At 40.5% G+C, this 26,507-nt stretch overlaps 1 protein-coding gene across 1 annotated transcript in view; it reads right to left on the bottom strand.

Moving 5' to 3' along the window:
* LOC310668783 (spectrin alpha chain, non-erythrocytic 1-like) overlaps nucleotides 1-26,507 on the bottom strand; it is a gene marked incomplete at its 3' end in the record, with an annotated part of 263,702 nt that overhangs the window by 220,037 nt on the left and 17,158 nt on the right. The window contains exon 8 of the mRNA XM_083422112.1: nucleotides 25,201-25,215. Coding sequence (XP_083278238.1) covers nucleotides 25,201-25,215 — 15 coding nt within the window. The remainder of the gene's footprint in view (nucleotides 1-25,200; nucleotides 25,216-26,507) is intronic.

Genomic DNA, 26,507 nt, shown 5'->3' with positions numbered 1-26,507 from the left:
TCTAAGTTAACCCTATAATCACCAAACTCTACACCCCCTCTTGCTTTGCGTCTGAGGGGAAACACATACCCAATGTTAACCCAAACCCAGACCTTTGCAGAACTCTCCATGCCTCTGGAAGGTCAGTGGTTTCGTGAAACCATCAGCGAGGTTCTTAGCTGAGGGACAGTACTTCAGCACAACCAATCCCTCATGAACACTCTGACACATGTTCTGAAAGCGAATGTCTAGGTGTTTGGTCCTGGCCTTGAATTGCCCCATCTCGGCCAATTTTAGGCACGGTTGGTTGTCTTCGAAAACAGTGATGGGCAAACTATTCACTCCACAGAGCTCTTGTACCAAACAAGCATAGAACTCTAGCTCTCTGCACGCTTCAGAAAGAGCACTGAACTCAGCCTCAGTGGATAAAAGCGCTATAAGGCTTTGCTTTCTGGACCTCCACCCAACTACTGAGTTCCCAAACTTCACCACTAGGCCGGACATGAACTTACGATCATCCAAGTAAGCCCAATCCGAATCTACCCAACAGGTCAGCTTTACCTCACCCTGAGCTGACAACTTAAGGCAAAAATCTTTGGTATCCTGGAGATACCGTAGCACCCTCTTGATGCCATTCCAGGTTTGCACACTAGGACTTGAAGCTTCTCTGCTGGGCAGATTAATAGCAAAGGCTATATCTGGTCTGCTCCACTGGGACAAATAAAGCAAACTTCCTAGAGCTGATTGAAAGATTTCAGCGTTTTCGAACGCAAAGCATTCTACTTGCTGGCTGTCTTTCATGTAACCAGCCTCCATAGGGGTCGTGACACCTGCACAATCACTCAACCTGAACTTTTGAAGCAGTTGCTCAATTTTACCTCTCTGGCTGAGCAAAAAACTTCCATCTTGTGTTCTAAAAACATCCACACCGAGATAAGTCCGAACAGCTCCAAGCTGCTTGAGCTTGAACCTTTTGCCAAGCTCCTTAGCAAACTTCTCTACCTGTGCACCTGTCTGTCCTAGATACAAAAGATTGTCAACAAAGACCTGCACAGCCTCCTGTGTTGCACCTGACCCCTTCAGGTAAAGACAACTATCAGCAACACTTCTCCTGAAACCCAGCTCTTCCAAGGCTTCATTTAGACACATATTGCAATTTCTGGCAGATTGACGCAACCCATAGATGGGTTTGTGTAACCGCCACACAATGCCTTGCCCATTGATCTCAAAACCTGGAGGAGGGAGCATGTACAACTCCTCCTGAAGATCTGAGTTCAGGTAGGCAACATCCACATCAAAGTGGTTTACCTCCCAGCCTCTCTGTGCTGCAACAGCTAAGAGCACGTGCAGAGTTTCACTCCGAGAAGTAGGTGAATACACTTCCGTGAAATGAATCCCTTTTCTCTGTGTGAAACCTCTGGCAACAAGTCTCACTTTGTATTGTGGTTCTCCAGCTTCTGTGGGTTTAAGGCGATAAACCCATCTGCAACTTACAGCTTGCTTGCCAGCTGGCAATTTTGTGAGCGAGAATACACCAAGCAACTCCATTGATCTCATCTCTTCCTGCATTGCCTCATGCCATTTGCTGGCTTCTTCCTGAGGCAACTTTTGAACATCCTCAAAGGATTCAGGTTCACATCTAGCCACACCTACCCACACACTTGTGACCTCAGGTGGCTTGCCCTTGGTTGGCCTTGCTGACCTTCTCAGCATGAACCCTGGTGCCTCCTCTGACCCACTAGGGCGAGCAAGACTATCCTCAGTGTCAGAGACTTCCCCCTCTGACCTGCTGCGCCTTTTGAACCTGAAAGCCGGTCCAGCAGGTGAGGAAGGCTCACTCTTTGGCTCAGACTTGACAGTGGTTTGAGGAGGTGTCTTGGGACTCCCCCTCTGAGGGATCCTGAACTGCCCCTGTTGTGGACTCCGTCCCTGTGGCGGATTCTGCTGCTCTGGACTTTGGTCCTCAACAACAAGTACCTCCTCCTCCTCCTCACCATCTGAGTCAAAGAACTGCTGTGAAAGCACGTCTGGATTGGCATGCAGACTTGACCATCCAGCCTGTTCACAGAACTCAGCTGTGCTGGTCCCGGGGGAGGGGGTTACCATGTGGCGTGGTCAGAGTTCGGTCCTCGGTCAAGGATCTGGAGAATGTCCACCAAGGGTGAAGCGGGGTCCAAAGCGTGAAGCCGGGCGTGGTCGGGAACTCTGGAAGAACAGGTCTGGGTGCTGGCAGAAAACAGGTTTCCAACGACGTTGCTCCTGCAACCTGGGACTGGGCTGATTGGCCTTTATTTCTTCTGAGGCCAGGGGCGGTCCCGGCCCACAGGTGACCCGCCTCTCCTGGCCTTAAGGTGAGCACTCCTCCTCAGAGAACTTAGTTCCCTCTGCCTCTCTGCCCTGAGCCTCTGCAGCTCAGGAGAGGCTGGAGGGTTATTGGACCCAGGAGCAGCTTCACTGACAGGGCTGGGAGAGGCGTACCTGCAGGCAATGGGTCCTCAATCACCTCCGGAGCCAGAGTGGATACATCTGGTGTCTGCTCCTGAGGATCCGGCAAAAGGTGCAGGCCCTTCAGATTCAAGCCCCTGCCCCGGCTCAGCCGGCCCTGGAGGCAGGGACTCCTGTGCAGGCTGGGACTCCTCAGGTTCAGCTTCTGAATCAGACTCCCAGGCCATCACATCAGCACTGTTGCTGATTACCAGTCTGGACTGGTTCCCACTCGGGTATGCAAACCTCCAAGCCTTTGAGCCAGGCTCATGTTAGTACAGTGGTGCCCCGCAAGACGAATGCCTCGCAAGACGGAAAACCCGCTAAACGAAAGGATTTTCCGTTTTGGAGGTGCTTCGCAAAACGAATTTCCTATGGGCTTGCTTCGCAAGACGAAAATGTCTTGCGACTTCTGCGGGGTTTTTTCCCTCCCCCCCTTTTCCCCCAGCCCCTAAGCCGCTTAACAGCTGTTCGCTAAGCCGCTTAACAGCTGATGCTAAGCCGCTTAACAGCTGATCTAAGCCGCTTATCAGCTGATCCACTAAGCCGCTAATAGCCTTTTAGCAGCTAATCCGCTAATCCCTTAATAGCCGCTAATAGCCACTAAACCGCTAATAGCGCTAATAGCGCTAATCCGCTAATGGGCTTGCTTCGCAAGACGAAAAAAACCGCAAGACGAAGAGACTCGCGGAACGGATTATTTTCGTCTTGCGAGGCACCACTGTATATGGAAACATCGCAGCTGCAAACAGCCAGATTGTTGACATCACATGATGCGCCTATCTGTGGGAAAGAAGAATTTCCCAGGAAGTTCACAGGCTGGAAAAGTCTCTGTGAAGAGTGTAATTTGAAACCTTCCGTTTGCTTGTGTACAGGAAGTTTGTCAGAAGTGCTGGAAGAACTGAACTGAAAGGACATGTTTTTCTGTAGTGCTGTAATGTCAGAAATAAACATCATGTAAATAGATTTCTGACTACTTTTCTTTCCCCTACGGAAGCAGGAGGAGGGGTGTGCATTTTACCCACGCTTGGGAAAATGTCGCCTATCAAAATCTCCCTGGTCTGTCTGGATATCAGCCAGAGGAGGTTACTGGTAAGCAAGCTCCAAGAACTATGAGAGGGGCCAGCAAACCGACAGCTCATACCCCACAAAGATCATTTTCTTAGACCTTGGCTCTGTCAGTTTGACCAGCTGCGGCCCATTTGGAACTGGTACAGGCTCGTCTTATCTTGAACCCAAGCAGAGTAGTCCAGCAGCAAAAGGATAAGCAGGTAAATGTGCTACATTGCTAAAGTTTATTTACACTCTATGCTGAGAATACAAACATGCATCCTGCCTCTGTGAGAGCAGAGAAGCAACTCCCTCTCGACACAAAGAAAGCCGAGAGAAACACTGAAAAACAGGAAACCAGTGTACGTCATATCTAGTCTCCCATTCCTGTGGGAACCCAACAGTAACTCTGACTGTGGAAATGTAAACATTTGTCTTGTGACAAGCATTTGCTGCTCAGTGAGGAAATAGAAACCAACATCCTCCCCCTTTCTGTGAACATCACTGGGCAGCATGTTCGTACAATATCAATACAAACCCAACTTCTGCACATAGGTACAGTGTTGATCCCTTGATACAACCTTGGACAATACATCAGCAGGAATTTCATTACCTGGCATATAGGACACCGTTACGAGTCCCTTCTGAACACATTCCCTAGCATGTTGCAACTTCAATTGTAAGTGTTTCGTGTTTTGCTTACAACCTTCAAAATTCAGCAAAGCCAAACATGCTTTGTTGTCTTGATAAACCTGGATTGGACATTTGACAGGAATTTTCAGACCTTTGCACAATTGTAACAACCATTCACAATCCTTAAGTGAATAAGACAGTGCATTCAGTTCAGCTTCACAAGTACTTAAGCTAACTGTTGTTTGCTTCTTGCATGACCAATCAAATAGATCTCAGGCTTTGGCCCTGGCCCTGGCCCTGGCAACAGAGCCAAAGCCTGAGTGTCTCGCAGCTGACTGAACAGGACATAGACGTTTCCTTCAAGAAGAGGAAGTGCACCATCACCAAGAAAGATGACTTTGTATTGCATGCTGATTATGTTGATCGTTTGTTTGTATTGCATTATGATGATTCTGTTGACGTTGTGCAGGATGAAACTTGTTGTATTGCAGATACTAACAAGGTTTTGCATGCAGGATGTATTCATGATTATCACAGGAAATTTGGTCATTTAAACTTCGAGGCAGTTTCCAAAATGCCTGCCTTAGTTGAACCCTGCAGGTACCACATGAAGTGTAAGGCATGTGCAGCAAACAAGGTCAAAATGGCTGCAAAAGGTAAGGTGTCTAGTAGACAAGCTACAGAACCATACCAGGTAGTGCATGCTGATCTCGTTGGTCCTCTAACACCCTCTTTGGGTGGAGCCAGGTACTTCATGGTCCTCATTGATTTATTTTCCAGGTATATTCATGTGTTCAATCTCAAGCAGAAATCAGAAGCGTTTCCTAGGTTCAAGGAATTCTGTGCTTGGTTGAAAAATGTGCATGACAAACAGGTGAAATGTTTGTTTACAGATCGAGGGGGAGAATTCACTTCTCAGCAGTTTGAAGCTTTTCTGACTGGGAAAGAAATTCAACATGATTTGTCAAGTCCATGGTCTCCTTGGATGAATGGACTTTGTGAAAGGGCAAGCCAAACGTTGCTTCAAGGCTTGAAAACCTTGCTGCATGATGCCAATCTTCCAGAGAGTTATTGGGAAGAATCGCTCAGCTGTTTTGTTTACACTTATAATTGCAGATTATCATCACCGATTGGTTGTACCCCCTATGAAAAGATGTTTGGCAAGAAACCATTCATCAAGCACATGAGAATTTTTGGTTCTGTCATGTGGGTTCACACACCACAAAGCTCCAAGTTAGGCAAACGTGGTTTGCATGGTATCTTTCTAGGGTATCAGAAAGGTTATTACAGAGTAATTATGACTGACTCTGAGACAATTAGGCTCACTAGAAGTGTTGAGTATAATGCCAAGTGGGGGAAGAATGTGGAAATTTTTCAGTGTTATCCTGATGACAGTGAAGAATCTGAGGATAAACAGCAGCAAAACTCCACACCCACTGGTGAAGGTTCTGATTCTGAATCTGAAACTGAAACAGATGGTTCAGAGGATTTCAAGAGTGCTAAGGCCTCTATGCAACCCTCTGAAGCCTCTGATCGAGAATTGGAGGAACCACTGTTCATTATAGGCCACTTTTCTCCTAAGAAAGAAGAGGAGAGTGTTGAAGACCTACGTCTGATTCACAGGTCTGAAAGAGCCACAAAAGGCAGACCTCCAAAGAGATTTGCTGATGAATTTGCTAAAGCAACAAAAGCTGTAACTGCTGTTAATAGCCCCAAGAAGGTATTTGAACCTTCAAGTTTCCAAGAGATCCAGGCTTTGGACTCGAAGGATGCTGAGCCATGGTTAAATGCCATGAAGGCTGAGCTTGATTCCTTAGAGAGGAACAAAACATGGGAGCTAGTTCCAGTAGTCCCAGGAATGAGGCTGGTTAGCAGCAAATGGGTATTCAAAGCAAATACAGATCAAAATGGCAAGATAGTCAGACACAAAGTCAGATTGGTAGCCAGAGGTTTTTCACAGGTACCAGGAGAAGACTATCACGAGACCTACTCACCCACCGTGAGGTATGAGAGCATTAGGCTTATGCTCAAACTTGCTGCAGAAGAGACACATTTCTCATCACGATGTGAATACAGCATTTTTGTACAGAACCTTAGGTGAATTACTTTATATGCTTCCACCTGATGGCATACAGGTAAAACAGGGATTTGTTTGTTCTCTGAAGAAGTCCCTATATGGTCTCAAACAAAGTGCACGATGCTGGCACTCTAAACTCACTGAAGTGTTATTTTCTCTAGGTTTTCAGCAAGGTAAAGCTGATCCTTATGTAGTTGTCAAAGAGGAAGGGCAAAATAAGCTGTATTGCTTGTTTTGTGTTGATGATATTCTTTTCTTTTGGAAGGATGTCAAAACGTACAATAGCGCCCTAGCTCAACTGAAGGAGCACTTTGACATGAAAGATCTTGGTGAGGTAACCAACTACCTATCTCTGGAAATAGAGAGAGACCAAGATGGTAATATTCTAGTACACCAGTCACAGAAAATTGCTCATGTGTTAAGCAAACTAAACCTGATGGATGCTAACCCTGTAGATGGTACTGAAGAAGCATTTTCTGACACTACACTGTACAGAAGTGTGCTAGGCAAACTGAACTTCATTGCCAGATGTTCAAGACCTGACATTGCAGTTAGCTGTAATTTGCTAAGCAGACAAGTCAACAATCCTACGGTTAAGGATTGGAAAGCTCTGAAACGCATAGCGCTCTATTTGAAAGGCACTATACATTACAGACTGAGATTTAACAATCAGAAGTCTGGTGGTCTTGAGATATTTGCTGATGCGAGTTTTGGAAGTGACACTACAGACAGGAAAAGCACGTCTGGAGTTTGCTACATGTACAATCAGGGTCTATTTGATTGGTCGTGCAAGAAGCAAACAACAGTTAGCTTAAGTACTTGTGAAGCTGAACTGAATGCACTGTCTTATTCACTTGTGGATTGTGAATGGTTGTTACAGTTGTGCAAAGACATGAGAATTCCTGTCAAATGTCCAATCCAGGTTTACCAGGACAACAAAGCATGTTTGCGTAGTTTAGAAATAAAACTCCTTAAAAATGTAGCTCATACGATCTCATCCTTCCCTGCCGGGAACTCTGCTGATTGAAGAATGTGCTTGGAGCCTTATCAAAGGCTCGAGGTCATTAATTGTTTGTCAGAGGCGGTTTCAAAGGCTCGTTCGAACGGAGCTCCCGACAAGAAATCCAAGTCTGGCAGGGCGCAGCCTCCTCTTTCTTTTGCATCTGTCAATAACTTAAACTTTATTCTCGGCTTCTTACCCTGCCAGATATACCTTGAAATTACTCTTTGCCATTATTTAAAAATTGCTACCCCTTTGATTATTGGGGTAACTGTGAGGTGGATTTGTAGATGGCTGACTGAATGAGCCCAAAGAGGGCTTATAAATGGTTCCTCATCATCCTAGAAAAAAAGTGACAAGTGGGCTGATGTAGCATTCTCTCCTGGGTCCGTTGTTGTTCAACGTCTTTATAAATGACTTGGATGGAGGAATTGATGGGATGCTCGTGAAATTTGCAGGTGGCACCAAATTGGGAAGGGTAGTCGAAAACAGAATTGGGATTCAATATGACCTTAAGGCAGGCATAGGCAAACTCGGCCCTCCAGATGTTTTGAGACTACAATTCCCATCATCCCTGACAACTGGTCCTGTTAGCTAGGGATGATGGGAGTGGTAGTCCCAAAACAGCTGGAGGGCCGAGTTTGCCTATGCCTGCCTTAAAGGATCAGAGAACTGGGCCCAAATTAGCAAAGTGACTTTCAATAGGGACAAACGTCAGATTCTATGCTTAGGCAGGAATAACCAGCTGCAAAAATATAGCATGGGGGACACCAGGCTTGCCAGTAGGACATGTGAAAAGGATCTAGGGGTCTTAGTAGACCACACTTTTAACATGAGTCAACAGTGAGATGCAGTAGCATGAAACCCCTAATGCTATTCTAGGCTGCATCCACAGAAGTCTAGTGTCCAGGTCAAGGGAAGTAATAGTCTATTCTGCATTGGCGAGACCACACCTGGAGTCCTGTGTCCAGTTCTGGGCACCACAATTTAAGAAGGATGTTGGCAAGCTGAAAGGTGTGCAGAGGAGGGAGACCAAGATGAAGAAGAAGAGTTTGGATTTGATATCCCGCCTTTCACTCCCTTTAAGGAGTCTCAAAGCGGCTACCATTCTCCTTTCCCTTCCTCCCCCACAACAAACACTCTGTGAGGTGAGTGGGGCTGAGAGACTTCAAAGAAGTGTGACTGGCCCAAGGTCACCCAGCAGCTGCATGTGGAGGAATGGAGACGCGAACTTGGTTCCCCAGATTACGAGACTCTTAACCACTACACCACACTGGCTCTCAATGATCAAGGATCTGGAAACCAAGCGTTATGAGGAACGGTTGAAGGAGCTGCATCTGTTTAGCCTGGAAAAGAGGAGACTGAGAGAAGACATGATAGACATATTCCTATAATAAATTAAACTTCTGCAACTCAGGCCCTTAATGAGGTTGTGAGGTGTTCTTTTTTTTGGGGGGGGGGAGTCAGTCTGGATGATGCCTTGGTCTCTTCCAATTCATTATTATAGATAGCCTATAGATAATTTTTTACGGCCGGAGACCAGCTTGGGGGTACAATCCCAGAAGGAAAGCAAACATTTAAAACAATGTACAACAATAAATTTAACATTTATAAATGCAAGAAGCGTATAGACACTTAAAACTTTAAGATAAACTACCACAAAGAGATTTACCCAGAGTCACCCATGGAACCGAGTTTGGGGAACTAGTTTGGGTTGGGGGATGGTCTGCGCCTACAGATCTGTACACAGAATCTGGCGATCATCCAGGTCGTCTTATGATCTTTGCCTAACAGGAGAAGGTCAAATTTTTGCTTTTCCGGGAGGTCAGCGAGCCTCACCAGCAGGGGATCAATGGTCTCACTACGTGCCTCTTCATAAAAGGGACATCTAAAGAACAGGTGCTCTGGGCTTCCTATCTCCCCCAATGAACAGTTGCAAAGTCTCTGAGCATATGGGACTTTTAAAAAGGATTCTTCCAGGACCGGTGAGGGCAGAGCCGAGCTTCTGGTGATTCATTATTATGTACCACCCTAGATGACCTTCCTGGTCTCTTCCAACTCTGATTCTCTGATTCTGTGAAAGGAGATTCTAAATGGAAGAACTATCTGATGGCAAGAGCTGTTCGAGAGTGGAACAGACTCTCTCAGAAGGTGCTGGACTCTCTGTCCTTGGAGGTTTCTAAGCAGTGGTTGGGTGGCCATCTGCAAAGGATTCCTTAGCTGTGATTCCTACATTGCAGAGGGTTGACCTTCAGGATCGCTTCTACCTCTGTAAGTCTATGATTCCAGGAAGTGGTGCAATTTTTGTAGCTTGGTATAAAGTTTGGTCATTTATCAACAAGTCATGCATCCACAGTTCTAAGCAGGTGTTGTCTACAGACTTCCATTAAGGTGAGAAACTGTTAAGTCTGAATTTCTTAGGAAGCCGCAAAATTGACCTGCAACATGGCCCTTCTAGCAGAGGAAATTTGCAGAAATAAACTATATTACAGATCAACATGTGGAATGGACCCCAAGTTTATGATTGTTAACTATTTTTAAAGAAGGGCAATCTGACCTATGTTATAAAGAACTAATTACTTTTCTTTTAGTAGTGACATGCCAACTAGTGACACAGAATTGAAAGATTGGAAAAGGTGTGTATCTCTCGTTGGAAGCAGAATGTATGGTCTGTTGCTGTATCAGAAAAATTAACAAAGATATTGCATACATTTTGCTGAATTATGGCATCCTTTTATAAAATACTTCACTGATAATCTTGAAAACCACAGATTTGACTTCTGCAAACTTAACTAGATTGATCCGTCCTGGAGGAGGAAAGAGTTGGGATTTTGTTTTTGTATTTTTTCTCTTTTTTGTAATTGTTATATATTGGAAATTAATAACACTATATTAAAAAACGAAAACATGTATTTTTGTTTCCGGCCTGTTCTTCCAGCAACCTGAATTGGATCTGGTTTGCCTATCTGGTCAGAGGTGTAGTATGGGGGGGGGGGCTGTGGGGCTGTGGCTCTGGGTGCATTTTTTATGGGGTGCTTAGGTTCACAGCATCAACACCCCAAATAGGTCTTGCTTCTGGGCCCCAGCAGAAATCAGCTATGGCTCTCTCTCTCTCTCTCTCTCTCTCTCTCTCTCTCTCTGCCTTCCCAGCCTGCTGCTTCTGCCTCCAGCTTCTAGTACAAATAACTCCTCCCAAATTCTGGCTTTTGTCCTTCTCACTATTTGCAAGTTTAGTTATAATTCCTGCATTGCAGGTTAGACTAGGTGACTCTTGGGGTTCCTTCCAACTCTATGATCTGCCATATTGCACAGAAGCCTCTTTCCTTTGATCTCTTAATGGCCCATCAGGGAGGTAAAGGTAAAGGTAAAAAGGTAAAAAGGTAAAAAGGTAAAAAGGTAAAAAGGTAAAAAGGTAAAAAGGTAAAAAGGTAAAAAGGTAAAAAGGTAAAAAGGTAAAGGTAAAGGTAGCCCTGACTGTTAAGTCCAGTCACGGACAACTCTGGGGTTGCGGCACTCATCTCGCTTTACTGGCCGAGGGAGCCGGCATTTGTCCGCAGACAGCTTTCGGGTCATGTGGTTAGCATGACTAAGCCGCTTCTGGCGACCCAGAGCAGCGCACAGAAACGCCGTTTACCTTCCTGCTGGAGCGGTACCTATTTATCTACTTGCACTTTGACGTGCTTTTGAACTGCTAGGTTGGCAGGAGCAGGGACCGAGCAACAGGAGCTCACCCCGTCATGGGGATTTGAACTGCCGACCTTCCAATCAGCAAGCCCAGAGGCTCAATGGTTTACACCACAGCACCACCCACGTCCCTATCAGTGAGGTTTGTATTTTAACACATGCTGGATCCAGGGATTAAAGAGGTCTGTCACCTACAAACTCATAACAATAGATAGATAGATAGATAGATAGATAGATAGATAGATAGATGACAGCATGTCACCCCAATCCTTGAGCAGTGAGATATTTCAGGGGTCCCTGGTGCTTACCCAGTTTTGGTTTCCTTGGAATGAGGGACAGTGGAGAGCCAGACGCTGCATCAGTTTCACAGCAGTGGGACAGTCCCTCTTCATCTAGCCAGCCTCCGCTGTCACTCAGATCATGAAGAGTCTTGCACGTTGCTGAGCAGCAGGCCAGAGAAGCCCAGAGGGGGTTCCCTCCATCTCACCATAGTTTACATCTGCTTGGGAGGAGTCCAGAGGCAGGGGGCTAGGGGGGCCAGATGCCAGTCCCAGCAACGTCTTCAACTAGGGCCGTTGAGTCTAGGTGAACTCTGCTGTGTTTTCCCTTTTCTGAATAAAAAGCTGACTTCACATTGAGTCTTGTGTCTTCCTTCTGACCTGTGGAGGAACCAGCCTTCCTGACAGCCCCCTGACACAGCCTTGGAATCTAGCAGAAGTCAAGCTTGGCTCTGTCTCTCTAGCTTCTGCCTGCAGCCTGCTTCCAGTTCAGCTCTCACACAACTGCCCCAGCTTTTGTCCTTCTAAGTACCAGTTTCGGGGAGGGGGGGGCAAGGCCCATCTATTTGCCCAGAGGGCACCATCAAAGTGGTCCTTAGGTGACAACTATGACCGTTAACAAGAGCCTTGCCTGGCTAGTTCAATGATGGAAATCTGTTAGATTTTCACTTTGCTGAAGGGACTCGGGCATCATGCCGACTAAATCCTCTCACCGAATTAATATATATATATACAGTGGTACCTCGGTTTACAAACTTACGGTAATCCGTTCCGGAAGTCCGTTCTTAAACCGCAACCGTTCTTAAATTGAGGCGCACTTTCCTTAATGAGGCCTCCCGCTGCCGGTGCCCTTCCACCGTTTGAATTCCGTTCTTAGACAAAGGTAAAGTTCTCAAACCGGGACACTATTTCCAGTTTTGCGGAGTTTGTAAACCGAATTGTTCGTAAACAGGACTGTTCTTAAACCGAGGTAACACTGTACACATGACTATTCATGCTGCTGGCATGCAAATCAGCCTGGCAGGTACTGGCTGCAAATTATTGCAAAGATACCCTGGGGGCCTGACCTGCTCTGCTCCCCTCTCCCCAAGGTCTCTGGTCTGGGCCCTGAAATCCCTGCACCATTGCAGGGCTGGGTGGGGGCACCTCCTGGGCAAGATGGGCTTTCCAAATGCAGATCACCACTCACCAGTTCTCAATTATTGTCCAGAGGCTTTGGCTTCAAACCTCATCCCTTCAAATACCTGACGATGGGACTTCCGGTCGGATCGCGAGGTGGAAGCAAGCGGGTTTACCCTCCGGAGAGGGAGACCAGCTTCTAGGAGGCAAATGGGGGTGCTACAAGGGTGCCGTAGCCCCCCAACAATCCCCTGAAAGGAGATTCAGGGGCCAGGATCCCAGCGCTGCCGACGAGCGGTTCCCCCGGTCGCCAGGTATCCTCTTTTTTAGAGGAGAGAAGAGCGAAGGGGTAGAAAGGCTGGCAGCAGGACGCCATTGCTAGCCTCCAGAAGCGAAGCCCCAAGCTTGTGCACCGGAGCGATCGGCTCTCCAAAAAAAAGAAATTGAATTGGAAACTTTTAAACGGACTAAAATATTATTAATTTGGACCTAATTCGAGACAGATAAGGTGAAAATAGGAGGTCAGCCTTGTTCGGATTCCCAAGACTACACAGGGACTATTCTCAGAACGGAACGGAACAGTGAGTAAAGACAAACGGGAGTTGTTTTGGCGATAGGATTTCTCTCTCTCGTGGATTTTTATTTCTAACTTTGAACAGGCTCCAAGTAAGGAGTAAAACGGATGGAGGGGAGAGATGAGATAAATGTTTTTTGTTTGTGTGGATGGATTAAACGTCGGGAAAGGATCTTTGGATGGGTATTTACTTTTGATTTTAAAAGGAACTACGCAACAAGTAAGACTGATTAAAACTCTTGGAACTGTATTCACCCTCTCCACCTTGTATTACCAGAGAGAAGAAGATATAATTTGTTATTTTTCTTTCCTTTCTTTTATGTTGGAGTCTAAGTATTTAAGGGACATAGTCAAAGTGCTTTTTAAGCGGATTGGATTTACTGGATACTGCAACCCCACTCTTTTGTTGGGAATCGCCATTTTGATTTCCGGAATAGATGAAGCGCGGTCTCTCCCCTTTATAAGACTGTGGACTGTGGATTTAACTTTCTCCCCTTTATAAGACTGTGGATTGTGGACTTAATTTTTTCCCTCTCTCAATTGAACTCTGCTCTTCTTATTTGGTGTATACGGATTATATTTTTGTCTTTCTTCTACTTTCTCTGAGGGATTTGGTTGAAGTTTTTTAAAGGACTTGGCTTTGGAAAGTTTTACATTTATTTTACATCAGTGGCTTTTTGGAATACAATCATAAATATTGGATGTGGCCATTCAAGTGGCATGAAGGAAGTGAAATAATTTTTGGAAATTTTTGGGACTTTTATTGAACTCAATTTTTGATCTTGTGGCCGGGAACTATTGTTTTAATTTGGCTCCCCCTGGTGGATATCTTTATTGGAGTTATTTTGGAACAGCTTATTAGAATGTCTCACACACAGAAGAAAGGGGAAGGAGGGACACCTGCAGAAAGAAAGGGTTCTAGGCAAGAATCTGAAATTAAAGGAGACTTAATAAAGAAGTTTACAGAACTTAAATCAGATTTGAAAGCGGAAATAAGGAAAAGTGAGAAAAATATTGGAACAAAATTGGAACAAATGGATAAAAAAATAGATGTGACTGTAAAAAAAAACGATGAATCAGTTAATGAGAAAAAAGGACAGATGAAGGAAATGACAAAAAGGACACAAAATTTGGAAGAAGGGATGAAGAAGACTAAATTAGATCTTAGGGAAATTAAGAAGGAGGAAGAAAAAATTAAAGCAGAGGTGTCAGAGGTGAATAGAGCTCAAGAAGAAATGTGGGACGCTATTGCTATGCATGAACTGAGACAAAGAGAAAATAATTCGAGATTTAGATTGGTACCAGAGGTTCAAGGAGAAGAAATAAAGGAGAAACTCATTAAAGAGATTGCCCGATGGTTAGAGATGCAGGAAGAAGATGTTGCAAAGACAATACAAAACACGTTTAGAATTAAAGTCAGGACAACCAAAGCAAAGAAATTTCCTGGAGATTGCTTAGTTATTTTCAAAGATAGAGAAATAAGAAATCTAATCTTGCAAAAGAATAGAGAAAAAAAGATTAAATATTGATGGAAATTATATAATTATTTTTAAAGACGTCCCACTTCGCTTATTGAAGAAACGCTACCATTACCAACAGCTGGTGCAAATACTGAGGAAAAACAAAATTGAATTCAGGTGGGAATTTCCAGAGGGGCTATCATTTGCTTCTAAAGGAAAAAGACACAGGTTTACAAGACCAGATGAAATGGATAAATTCCTGAGAAGATATAGAGAGTTAGAAAGAGAAGAAGAAGAAGCAGAGGCAATGGGAGCAGGGGCGGAAGGTGGAGGATCACAAGAATCTGAAGAAGAGAAAGAAGAGAAAGAAGAGGAAGAAGAGGAAGAGGAGAAATAGAATCAAAATTTATTATCAAAATTAATTTGGAATCATCATGGCATTGAAATTATGGACTTGGAATGTCAATGGGATGAACGATGGAAAAAAAGAAATAAAATTCAACAATATTTTTTAAAAAAGAATTTGGACATTATTTGTTTACAGGAGACACATGTAATAATAATAATAATAATAAAAAAAAAAAAAAAATTTATTTATATCCCACCCTCCCCAGCCGAAGCCAGGCTCAGGGTGGCTAGCAACAATAAAACAGTACAAAAGTACAGCACAGAAGACACAGAAAAAATTTAATAAACAAAAAATTAGGAAATGAATTCATTTCATCTGACAAAAGCAAAAAGAGAGGGGTGGTATTATATACTAAAAATAAATTAGAGGCTCAACATATTTTTAAGATGAAGAAGGTAGAATAGTGGCAGTACAAGTCAAATGGCAAGGTGAAAAATTAATAATAGTCGGAGTATATGCACCCAATGAAAACAAAATGGACTTTTTCAAAGAATTGGAAGATAAATTATTTGACTATTTGGATCAAAAGATAATAATAATGGGAGATATGAATGCAGTAGTGTCAATGGAAATGGACAGATTAAGAGTAACAGGAAAAACAAAGGAAGGGAAGTTACCAAAAACATTTTTCTCAATGGTAGAGAACTGCAATTTAATTGACATTTGGAGACTAAGGCACCCATTAGAAAAACAATTCACCTTCCATTCAGAGGCAAATCAATCAATGTCCAGAACTGATCAGATATGGTTATCTAATGAATTAACACCAAGAATATCAAAGATTGAAATCCAACCTAAGGTACTTTCGGACCATAATGCGATTAAATGTATATTAAAAGGATTTGAGGAAAAATCTTTCCGGTGGAGAATAAATGAAAATCTTTTTGATGACCAGGAAATAGTAGAAAATGCACAAAAGTATTTGAAGGATTATTTTATTAACAACATGAACCAAGGAACAAAAATGAGTACAGTCTGGGATGCTGGAAAGGAAGTAATGAGAGGTTTCTTTTTTCTTTTCTTTTTTTTTTGAGCTCTAAATACTTTATTTTTCATTGCAAAATCATGACAAAAATTACGAACTTTGAATCCAAAAAAATACTATACAAACAAACAAAACGGAACATACAAAAAAAAAACCAGAAAAAAGGGGAACAAAACAGAACCAAACAAAAACGAAAAAGCACACATTTACAAGAAAGAAAAAAAAAAAACCATATCATTACATACATTTACACATATTGACTTCCTTTCTTTGTTCTAAAACCTCAGTAAATTTACTCTTACTGTATTGTTGTGTCTGGTTAAATTACTGTCATCTTTATACTATATATATATATGCTTTCGTAGATTTTCACGGGTACAGGAATGCAGGTTTTGGTGTCCTCGGGTGTCTTCCCGTGTAAAAGTTGGGGTGTCTAGGCGACGTTTCGACGAGGTCTCACTCGTCATCTTCAGGCTGGTGCTTTCGGCTTCTTGTTACTGGAACAGAGCAGGATCTCAGTGTTTGAGTTCCTATAAATACTGTTGAGGAGGTGTGGTGTATAGCCTCCAATGTTCTGGGCAGAGAGGAGGTTCCCAGGCTAGTGTGCCTTTTCTTCTTTTGTTCCTTAATTACTTGAGGGATATCTTGAGTGATTTCTTGAGTGATTTCCTGAATCCCACTTAGGTGGGTCATTAGGTGTGGATTAGTTGCTAAAGCCTTCGTGTCTTGAACTCTTGAACTTTGTGAAGAGTTTTTCTGAGAAGATGGCTGTACAGCACTTGGTTGTGCTCTGGCTTGGCTTCGTGTATAGGGGCGAGCTGTGGTTTTGTGGCCTGTGCCAGCCAGATCTGTGTAGGGATTGCAGGGGGGTGCAGCATCCGGAGGTGCCACCCTGGTTTGGCTACTGGATGGTGTCTGTAATTTATCTGTGGAGAGGGTCTGGGTTTGGGTCTGGTGTGGTTGATTGGTGATGGCGTTCTGTGTGCCTCTGGATCTGGTGTCAGATTTTGTGGGGAGGGCTAATTTCCAGATGTCTGGCAAGCGGGATGTGTCGTCACGCTTGTTCATGTTGTGAGGGTGTTTCTCTATCTCGATGGCTTCCATGATTATTCTCTTGTGGTGATGTTCCATGTTAAAGAGCAATTTGGAATCTGCAAAATTAATTTCGTGTCCTGTTTCTTTCATGTGTTGGAAAAGAGAGGAAGTTTTTTCTTCTTTTTTGACGGCATTCTTGTGTTCTGCGATCCGTGCATTTATTCGTCTGTTTGTTTGTCCAATGTACGTGGCTGGGCAGACTTTGCAGGGTATTTCATAGACCCCTTGGTTTTCCAACTGAATTTTATCCTTGGGGTTTCTGAGGATATTGGCTATTTTTTGGTTGGTGCAAAAGGCTGTTTTGATATTGTGTTTATGGAGGATTTTGCTAATTTTATCTGTAGTGCCCTTGATATAAGGAAGGAGGGCTATGCCATTGTTTTCTTCTGTGTCTTGGTTTTTGGGGGGTGTTTCTTTTTGGATTAGCTTCGTAACCCTGTTTTGCTGGTATCCATTGGCAATTAACACATTTGAGAGATTCTGTAACTCAGTTGTCAAGTGGTCTTCGTCAGCCAGGCGTTTGGTTCTGGAGATGAGAGTCTTGGCTACGGAGTTTATTTGTGCAGGGTGGTGGTGTGATTGTGCATGTAAGTAGCGGTTGGTGTGTGTTTTTTTCCGGTAGATAGTGTGTCCTAGGGAGCCATCAGGTTTTTTGTAGATTAGGACGTCAAGGAAGGGAAGTTGGTTGTTGGCTTCTATTTCCATAGTGAATTGTATTTTGGGGTGTAGGCTGTTGAGATGTGTGAGGAAGCTATCCAGTTTTTCCTTCCCGTGTGGCCAAATTACAAAGGTGTCGTCAACATATCTGAGCCAAAGTTTGGGTTTGTGTTCTGACTTGTCTAAAGCATTGGTTTCAAAGTGTTCCATGTACAGGTTAGCGATGACCGGTGAGAGGGGTGATCCCATAGGTGCTCCTTCTATCTGTTTGTATCTTTGTCCATTGTGGATGAAGTACGTGTTGGTTAGGCAGTGGTTGGTCAGGTCCAAGATGTATTCGGGGGGATTGTATTTGTTTTGAATGGCTGTCAAGGCTTCATTAATGGGCACTTGTGTGAAGAGAGATACAACATCGAAGCTCACAAGTAGGTCATTGGGTTGTAGGTTTTGCTTCTTTATTGTTTCTATGAAATGGAAGGAGTTTGGAACGTGTGAAGAGATGGATTCTGCATAGGGCTGAAGTTGCTTGGCGAGAAATTTAGCGAGATTTTGTAGAGGTGAGCCTATGGAGCTGACTATTGGTCTGAGTGGTGTTCCTTCTTTGTGTATCTTGGGGAGGCCGTAGAGTTTGGGGCATCTGGATGATTTTTCTCTGGGGATGATTCTTAGCTGGATTTCTTCACTGATAGGAGAGGCTTTTATTTTGGATTTGGTGGTTTTTTCCAGATAGGTGGTGGGATCTGTTTTTATAGGTTGGTAGGTAGGGTCTTGGAGTAGATTTGATAGTTTTGCTTGGTAGTCCGATGTGTTCATCACAACAGTGGCATTACCTTTGTCTGCTGGGAGAATGATTATGTTGTTGTCTTTCCTCAGGTTGGTGAGTGCTTTCTGTTCTTCTTTGTGTAAATTGCTTCTGGGTGGTTTGCTGGAGCAGAGGATGTTGGTGACTTCAAGTCTGATTTTATTGGCTTCATCTGGATTGATTTTGGTTAGGCTAGCTTCGACTCCGCATATGATGTTTTCCGTGGGGATGCGTCTCGGGGCGACTGCAAAGTTGAAACCTTTGGAGAGTACTTTGGTTTCAGTTGAGGTGAGGATCCTGTCTGATATGTTATGTACTGTTTGTTTCATGGGTTGTTGTGGAGGGTGGCTGGGCTTCTGGCGTTTCTCTAGTTTGTGGAGTTTGTTGGTGTGTGTGTCTGTCTTGTGTGAGGTCTCCGTTTCAGCTCTCCAGACGGCTAGTTGTTTGCATTTGTCCCAGAGTGCAGGGTGGATTTTGTTACAGAGTTTGAGGTGAAGAGTGAGTAGATCTTTGTTGGTTTGGTTTAGTAGGTATCTTTTCTTGTGTAGTTCGTTTCTGATTAGAGATAGTTCAGTTCGTTTCAGGATCCTTTCGGTAGCTGTGATGAACACATCGGACTACCAAGCAAAACTATCAAATCTACTCCAAGACCCTACCTACCAACCTATAAAAACAGATCCCACCACCTATCTGGAAAAAACCACCAAATCCAAAATAAAAGCCTCTCCTATCAGTGAAGAAATCCAGCTAAGAATCATCCCCAGAGAAAAATCATCCAGATGCCCCAAACTCTACGGCCTCCCCAAGATACACAAAGAAGGAACACCACTCAGACCAATAGTCAGCTCCATAGGCTCACCTCTACAAAATCTCGCTAAATTTCTCGCCAAGCAACTTCAGCCCTATGCAGAATCCATCTCTTCACACGTCCCAAACTCCTTCCAGTTCATAGAAACAATAAAGAAGCAAAACCTACAACCCAATGACCTACTTGTGAGCTTCGATGTTGTATCTCTCTTCACACAAGTGCCCATTAATGAAGCCTTGACAGCCATTCAAAACAAATACAATCCCCCCGAATACATCTTGGACCTGACCAACCACTGCCTAACCAACACGTACTTCATCCACAATGGACAAAGATACAAACAGATAGAAGGAGCACCTATGGGATCACCCCTCTCACCGGTCATCGCTAACCTGTACATGGAACACTTTGAAACCAATGCTTTAGACAAGTCAGAACACAAACCCAAACTTTGGCTCAGATATGTTGACGACACCTTTGTAATTTGGCCACACGGGAAGGAAAAACTGGATAGCTTCCTCACACATCTCAACAGCCTACACCCCAAAATACAATTCACTATGGAAATAGAAGCCAACAACCAACTTCCCTTCCTTGACGTCCTAATCTACAAAAAACCTGATGGCTCCCTAGGACACACTATCTACCGGAAAAAAACACACACCAACCGCTACTTACATGCACAATCACACCACCACCCTGCACAAATAAACTCCGTAGCCAAGACTCTCATCTCCAGAACCAAACGCCTGGCTGACGAAGACCACTTGACAACTGAGTTACAGAATCTCTCAAATGTGTTAATTGCCAATGGATACCAGCAAAACAGGGTTACGAAGCTAATCCAAAAAGAAACACCCCCCAAAAACCAAGACACAGAAGAAAACAATGGCATAGCCCTCCTTCCTTATATCAAGGGCACTACAGATAAAATTAGCAAAATCCTCCATAAACACAATATCAAAACAGCCTTTTGCACCAACCAAAAAATAGCCAATATCCTCAGAAACCCCAAGGATAAAATTCAGTTGGAAAACCAAGGGGTCTATGAAATACCCTGCAAAGTCTGCCCAGCCACGTACATTGGACAAACAAACAGACGAATAAATGCACGGATCGCAGAACACAAGAATGCCGTCAAAAAAGAAGAAAAAACTTCCTCTCTTTTCCAACACATGAAAGAAACAGGACACGAAATTAATTTTGCAGATTCCAAATTGCTCTTTAACATGGAACATCACCACAAGAGAATAATCATGGAAGCCATCGAGATAGAGAAACACCCTCACAACATGAACAAGCGTGACGACACATCCCGCTTGCCAGACATCTGGAAATTAGCCCTCCCCACAAAATCTGACACCAGATCCAGAGGCACACAGAACGCCATCACCAATCAACCACACCAGACCCAAACCCAGACCCTCTCCACAGATAAATTACAGACACCATCCAGTAGCCAAACCAGGGTGGCACCTCCGGATGCTGCACCCCCCTGCAATCCCTACACAGATCTGGCTGGCACAGGCCACAAAACCACAGCTCGCCCCTATACACGAAGCCAAGCCAGAGCACAACCAAGTGCAGTACAGCCATCTTCTCAGAAAAACTCTTCACAAAGTTCAAGAGTTCAAGACACGAAGGCTTTAGCAACTAATCCACACCTAATGACCCACCTAAGTGGGATTCAGGAAATCACTCAAGAAATCACCCAAGATATCCCTCAAGTAATTAAGGAACAAAAGAAGAAAAGGCACACTAGCCTGGGAACCTCCTCTCTGCCCAGAACATTGGAGGCTATACACCACACCTCCTCAACAGTATTTATAGGAACTCAAACACTGAGATCCTGCTCTGTTCCAGTAACAAGAAGCCGAAAGCACCAGCCTGAAGATGACGAGTGAGACCTCGTCGAAACGTCGCCTAGACACCCCAACTTTTACACGGGAAGACACCCGAGGACACCAAAACCTGCATTCCTGTACCCGTGAAAATCTACGAAAGCATATATATATATATATATATATATAAAATAAATGGGTCAATAAATAAAAACAGGCTGATAAATAAGTAGGTTAATAGATGAATTAATAAAAGCAGGTTAATAGATTAATAAAAACAGGTTGATAAAGAAACAGGTTAATAAATAAATAAGTTTAAAAGTAAAAGATTAATATAATATAATATAATATAATATATGGGCCAATAAATAAAAAGTAAATAAATAAGTTGATAAATAATACACAGGTTAACCAATAAGTAGATTAATAGATTAATTAATAAAAACAGGTTGATAAGTAAGTAGGTTAATAGATTAATATAATATTTTATTTATATATAATATAATAAATGGGTCAATAAATAAAAAGTAAATAAATAAGTTGATAAATAATACACAGGTTAACGAAATAAATAGGTTAGATTAATTAATGAATTAATCTAACCTATTTATTTTAACCTACTTTAATTTATTATTTAAATACTTTAAAGTATTTAACCTACTTTAATTTATTATTATAATAAATTAAAAAGTTAATAAATAAGTTGATAAATAATCTAACCTATTTATTTTAACCTACTTAAATTTATTATTTAAATACTTTAAAGTATTTAACCTACTTTAATTTATTATTATAATAAATTAAAAAGTTAATAAATAAGTTGATAAATAATACACAGGTTAACCAATAAGTAGGTTAAAAGATTAATTAATAAAAACAAGTTGATAAATAAGTAGGTTAATATAATAAATAATATAATAAATAAATGATATAATAAATGAGTCAATAAATAAAAAGAAAATAAATAGGTTGATAAATAATACACAGGTTAACCAAATAAGTAGGTTAATAGATGAATTAATAAAAACTGGTTGATAAATAAGTAGGTTGATAGATTAATTAATAAAAACAGGTTAATAAATAAGTAGGTTAATAGATAATATCATATAATAATATAATATAATATGTATATATGTAATATAATGCAGGGCACAATAAATAAAAAGTAAATAAATACGTTGATAAATAATACACAGGTTAACCAGTAAGTAGGTTAATAGATTAATTAATAAAAACAGGTCGATAAATAAGTAGGGTAATAGATTAATATCATATATAATATATATATATATATATTATATGGGTCAATAAATAAAAAGTAAATAAATAAGTTGATAAATAATACACAGGTTAACCAAATAAGTAGGTTAATAGATTAATTAATAAAAACAGGTTGATCAAGAAATAAAAGGTTAATAAACCAACATAGGTTAATAAACAGGTTAACAAATAGGTAGGTTAATAGATTAATTAATGAAAACAGGTTAATAAATAAGTAGGTTAATTAATAAAAACAGGTTAATAAAGAAATAAAAAGTTAATAAACACACCTGTAAGTTTAAAAGTAAATGACTTAATGAAGGAATAGGTCAATAAATAGACAAATAGGTTAACGTATTTATAAATATTAATTAAAAATGAAACAATTAAAAACGAAACATGGACGGCGATGATGTCACTCAATGAGCGTGGGAGAAACGAAAAACGAGAGAGACGGACGAGCGAGCAAATGAGGGAAATGATAAAAGAAGAAGAAGAAGAAGAAAAGAATCGGAAATAATAAAAATAATAGTAAAATAATAAATGATAAAGAATAATAAATAAGAATAAAAGAATCGGAAATAATAAAAATAATAGTAAAATAATAAATGATAAATATGAATAAATAAGAATAAAAGAATCGGAAATAATAAAAATAATAGTAAAATAATAAATGATAAATATGAATAAATAAGAATAAAAGAATCGGAAATAAGAAGGAGAAGAATAAAATAATAAGTGATAAAGAAGAATAAAAGGATAAAAAATAAATGAGAATAAAATAATTAGTGATAAAGAATAAAAGAAGAAAGAATAAATGAGAATAAAATAATAAGTGATAAAGAATAAAAGAATAAAGAATAAATGAGAATAAAATAAGTGATAAAGAAGAATAAAACAATAAAGAAGAATAAAATAATAAGGAATTATAAGAATAAAAGAATAAAAAAATAAGAATAAAAGAATTGGAAATAATCAGAATAAAATAGGAAATAAGAAATAAAAATAAAATAATTGGTAATAAGAATAAAAACAAAATAAGAAATAAGAATAAAAGAATTGGAAATAATCAGAATAAAATAAGAAATGATCAATAAGAATAAAAGACTAAATGATAAATTAGAATAAAATAATTGGTAATAATAAAAATAAAAGGATAAATAAATAAGAATAAAATAATAAAAATAAAAGGATAAATAAATAAGAATAAAAGAATCAGAAATAGGAGCAAGAATGAAAGAATAAATAATAAGAATAAAATAAGAAATGATAAATAAGAATAAAAGAATCGGAAATAATAAAAATAAAAGGATAAATAAATAAGAATAAAAGAATCAGAAATAGGAGTAAGAATGAAAGAATAAATAATAAGAATAAAAGAATTGGAAATAAGAAGAATAAAATAATGATAAATAAGAATAAAAGAATCAGAAATAATAATAATATAAGAATAAAAGAATAAATAAGAATAAAAAAGAATAAAAGAATAAATTATAAAAAGTAGAAGAAAAGAAGAAATAAGAATAAGAATAAAAGAATAAAGAATAAATCAGAATAAATAAGAATAAAAAGAAGAAGAATAAAATAATAAATAAGAAAAAAATAAGAAGAATAAAAGAAGAAATGATAAAAAGAATAAAAGAATAAGAAATAAGAATAAGAATAAAAGAATAATAAGAGAATCAGAATCAGAATAAATAAGAATAAAAAGAATAAGAATAAAAGAATAAATAAAAATAAGAATAAAAGAATAAATAAAAATAAGAATAAAATCAGAAGAAGAAAATAATAAATGATAAAAAGAAGAATAAAAGAAGAATAAATAAGAATAAGAATAAAAGAATAAAAGAATAAAGAATAAATCAAAATCAGAATAAATAAGAATAAAAATAATAAGAATCAGAATAAAAGAATAAATAAAAATAAGAATAAAGGAATGATAAATGATAAAAAGAAGAAGAATAAAAGAATAAAGAATAAATCAGAATCAAAATCAGATTAAGAATAAAAAGAATAAGAATAAAAGAATAAAATAAGAAGAATAAACGAATAAATCAGAATAAAATAAGAAGAATAAAAGAATAAATGATAAAAAGAAGAATAAAAAATAAGAATAAAAGAAGAAATAAATCAGAATCAGAATAAATAAGAAGAAAAATAATAAGAAGAAAGGAATAAATAAAAATAAGAAGAATAAGAAATAAGAAATAAGAATAAAAGAATAAAGAATAAATCAGAATCAGAAGAAATAAGAATAAGAAAAGAATAAATAAAAATAAGAAGAAAAGAATAAATGATAATAAAATCAAAAGGAGAAGAAAAGAATAAATGATAAAAAGAAGAAGAAGAAAAGAAGAACTAAGAAGAAAAGAATAAAGAATAAATCAGAATGAGAATCAGAATAAATCAGAATAAAAATAATAAGAAGAAAATAATAAATAAAAAGAAGAAGAAAAGAATGAATCAGAATAAAATAAGAAGAATAAAATAATAAGAAATAAGAAGAAAAGAATAAAGAATAAATCAGAATGAGAATCAGAATAAATCAGAATAAAAATAATAAGAATAAAAGAATAAATAAAAAGAAGAAGAAAATAATGAATCAGAATAAAATAAGAAGAATAAAAGAATAAGAAATAAGAAGAAGAATGAAAGAATAAAGAATAGAATCAGAATCAGAATAAATCAGAATAAAAATAATAAGAATAAAAAAAGAATAAAAGAATAAATAAGAATAAAATAAGAATAAGAATAAAAGAATCAATTCTAAAAAGAAGAAAAGAAGAAGAAATAAGAATAAGAATAAAAGAATAAATCAGAATCAGAATAAAGAGGAATCAAAAGAATCAGAATCAGAATAAAAGAATAAATAAAAATAAGAATAAAAGAATAAATGATAATAAAATAAGAAGAAGAAAAGAATAAATGATAAAAAGAAGAAAAGAAGAAGAAAGAAGAAGAAAAGAAGAAGTGACTTCAGACCCACAAATAACGGAGAGACTTACCAGGAGTTTGGAAAGCTGGAAAGAGAGAGGGAAAGAAGAAAAGAAGAGAGAGAGATCAGGATCCGGTGCTCGGGATCCGGCGCCTGTCAATCCGGTGTGTTGGGGGGGGGAGAGAAAAACGGAGGCCGCTTTCCGGTTGGCCGGGAGCGGGGAGGGATCCGGCGGGGAGAGGGATCCGGCGGGGGAGGGATCTGGCAGGAGAGGGATCTGGCAGGAATCTGGTGGGAGAGGAATCCGGTGGGGAAGGGATGTGGCAGGAGAGGGATCCAACGGGAGAGGGATCTGGCAGGAGAGGGATCCGGTGGGGGAAGGGATCTGGCGGGGGAGGGATCCAGCAGCAGAGGGATCCGGTGGGGAAGGGATCTGGCAGGAGAGGGATATGGCAGGAGAGGGATCCAGTGGGGAAGGATCCAGCGGGAGAGGGATCCCGGAGGAATTCCCTTAGGGGAGTCGGGATTGGGCCGCCCCAGTGGATCTCCGGTGGATTGGCCGGCAGATCTCCCCACGGCGGCTGGTTCTCGGGACCGATTCGTGTGGGTCACACAAGGGAGGAGAGAGCAGGGAGATCCAGTCCTGAGGGATCCAGTTCCGGGGCATCTGGTCCCGGGGATCCAGTACCGGGGATTCTGGTCCAGAGGGATCTGGTCCCAAAGGATCCAGTACCAGAGATTCTGGTCCAGAGGGATCTAGTCCTGAAGGATTTGGTCCAGGGGATTGTGGTCCAGGGGACTGTGGTCCCGGGGATCTGATCCCGAAGGAACTGGTCCAGGGGATCTGGTCCCAGGGATCCGGTCTGGAAGGATCCAGTCCAGGGGATTCTGGTCCAGTGGGATCTGGTCCAAAAGGATCCAGTCCATGCGATTCTGGTCCAGTGGGATCTGGTCCAAAAGGATCCAGTCCCGGGGATATCCCGTCTGCATTTCATCTAATCATCCTAATCACCCTCTAATAATCCCTCCTGACTGGATCCCCTTCCCCGTGGGATCACCTGGATGTTGGTGGGATCCTTGTAGGATTCTAATCATCCTAATAACCATCTAATAATCTGAATAACCCTCTAATAATTTTAATAATCCTCTAATAATCGAACAATAATCCAAGATCCAACCATCTCACCATCCTAATCACCCTCTAATAACGATCTAGTGATCCCTCCTGATTGGATCCCCTTCCCCATGGGATCACCTGGATGTTGGTGGGATCCTTGTAGGACTCTCAGCATCCGAATAATCCTCTAATAATCCTCTAATAATTCTCTAATAATCCTAATAATCATCTAATAATCCTAATAATCATCTAATAACACA

Source organism: Podarcis tiliguerta, assembly GCF_965153285.1.
Source record: "Podarcis tiliguerta genome assembly, chromosome: W".
NCBI classification, from domain to species: Eukaryota; Metazoa; Chordata; class Lepidosauria; order Squamata; family Lacertidae; genus Podarcis; species Podarcis tiliguerta.
This window is presented reverse-complemented; position numbering and strand designations above follow the sequence as displayed.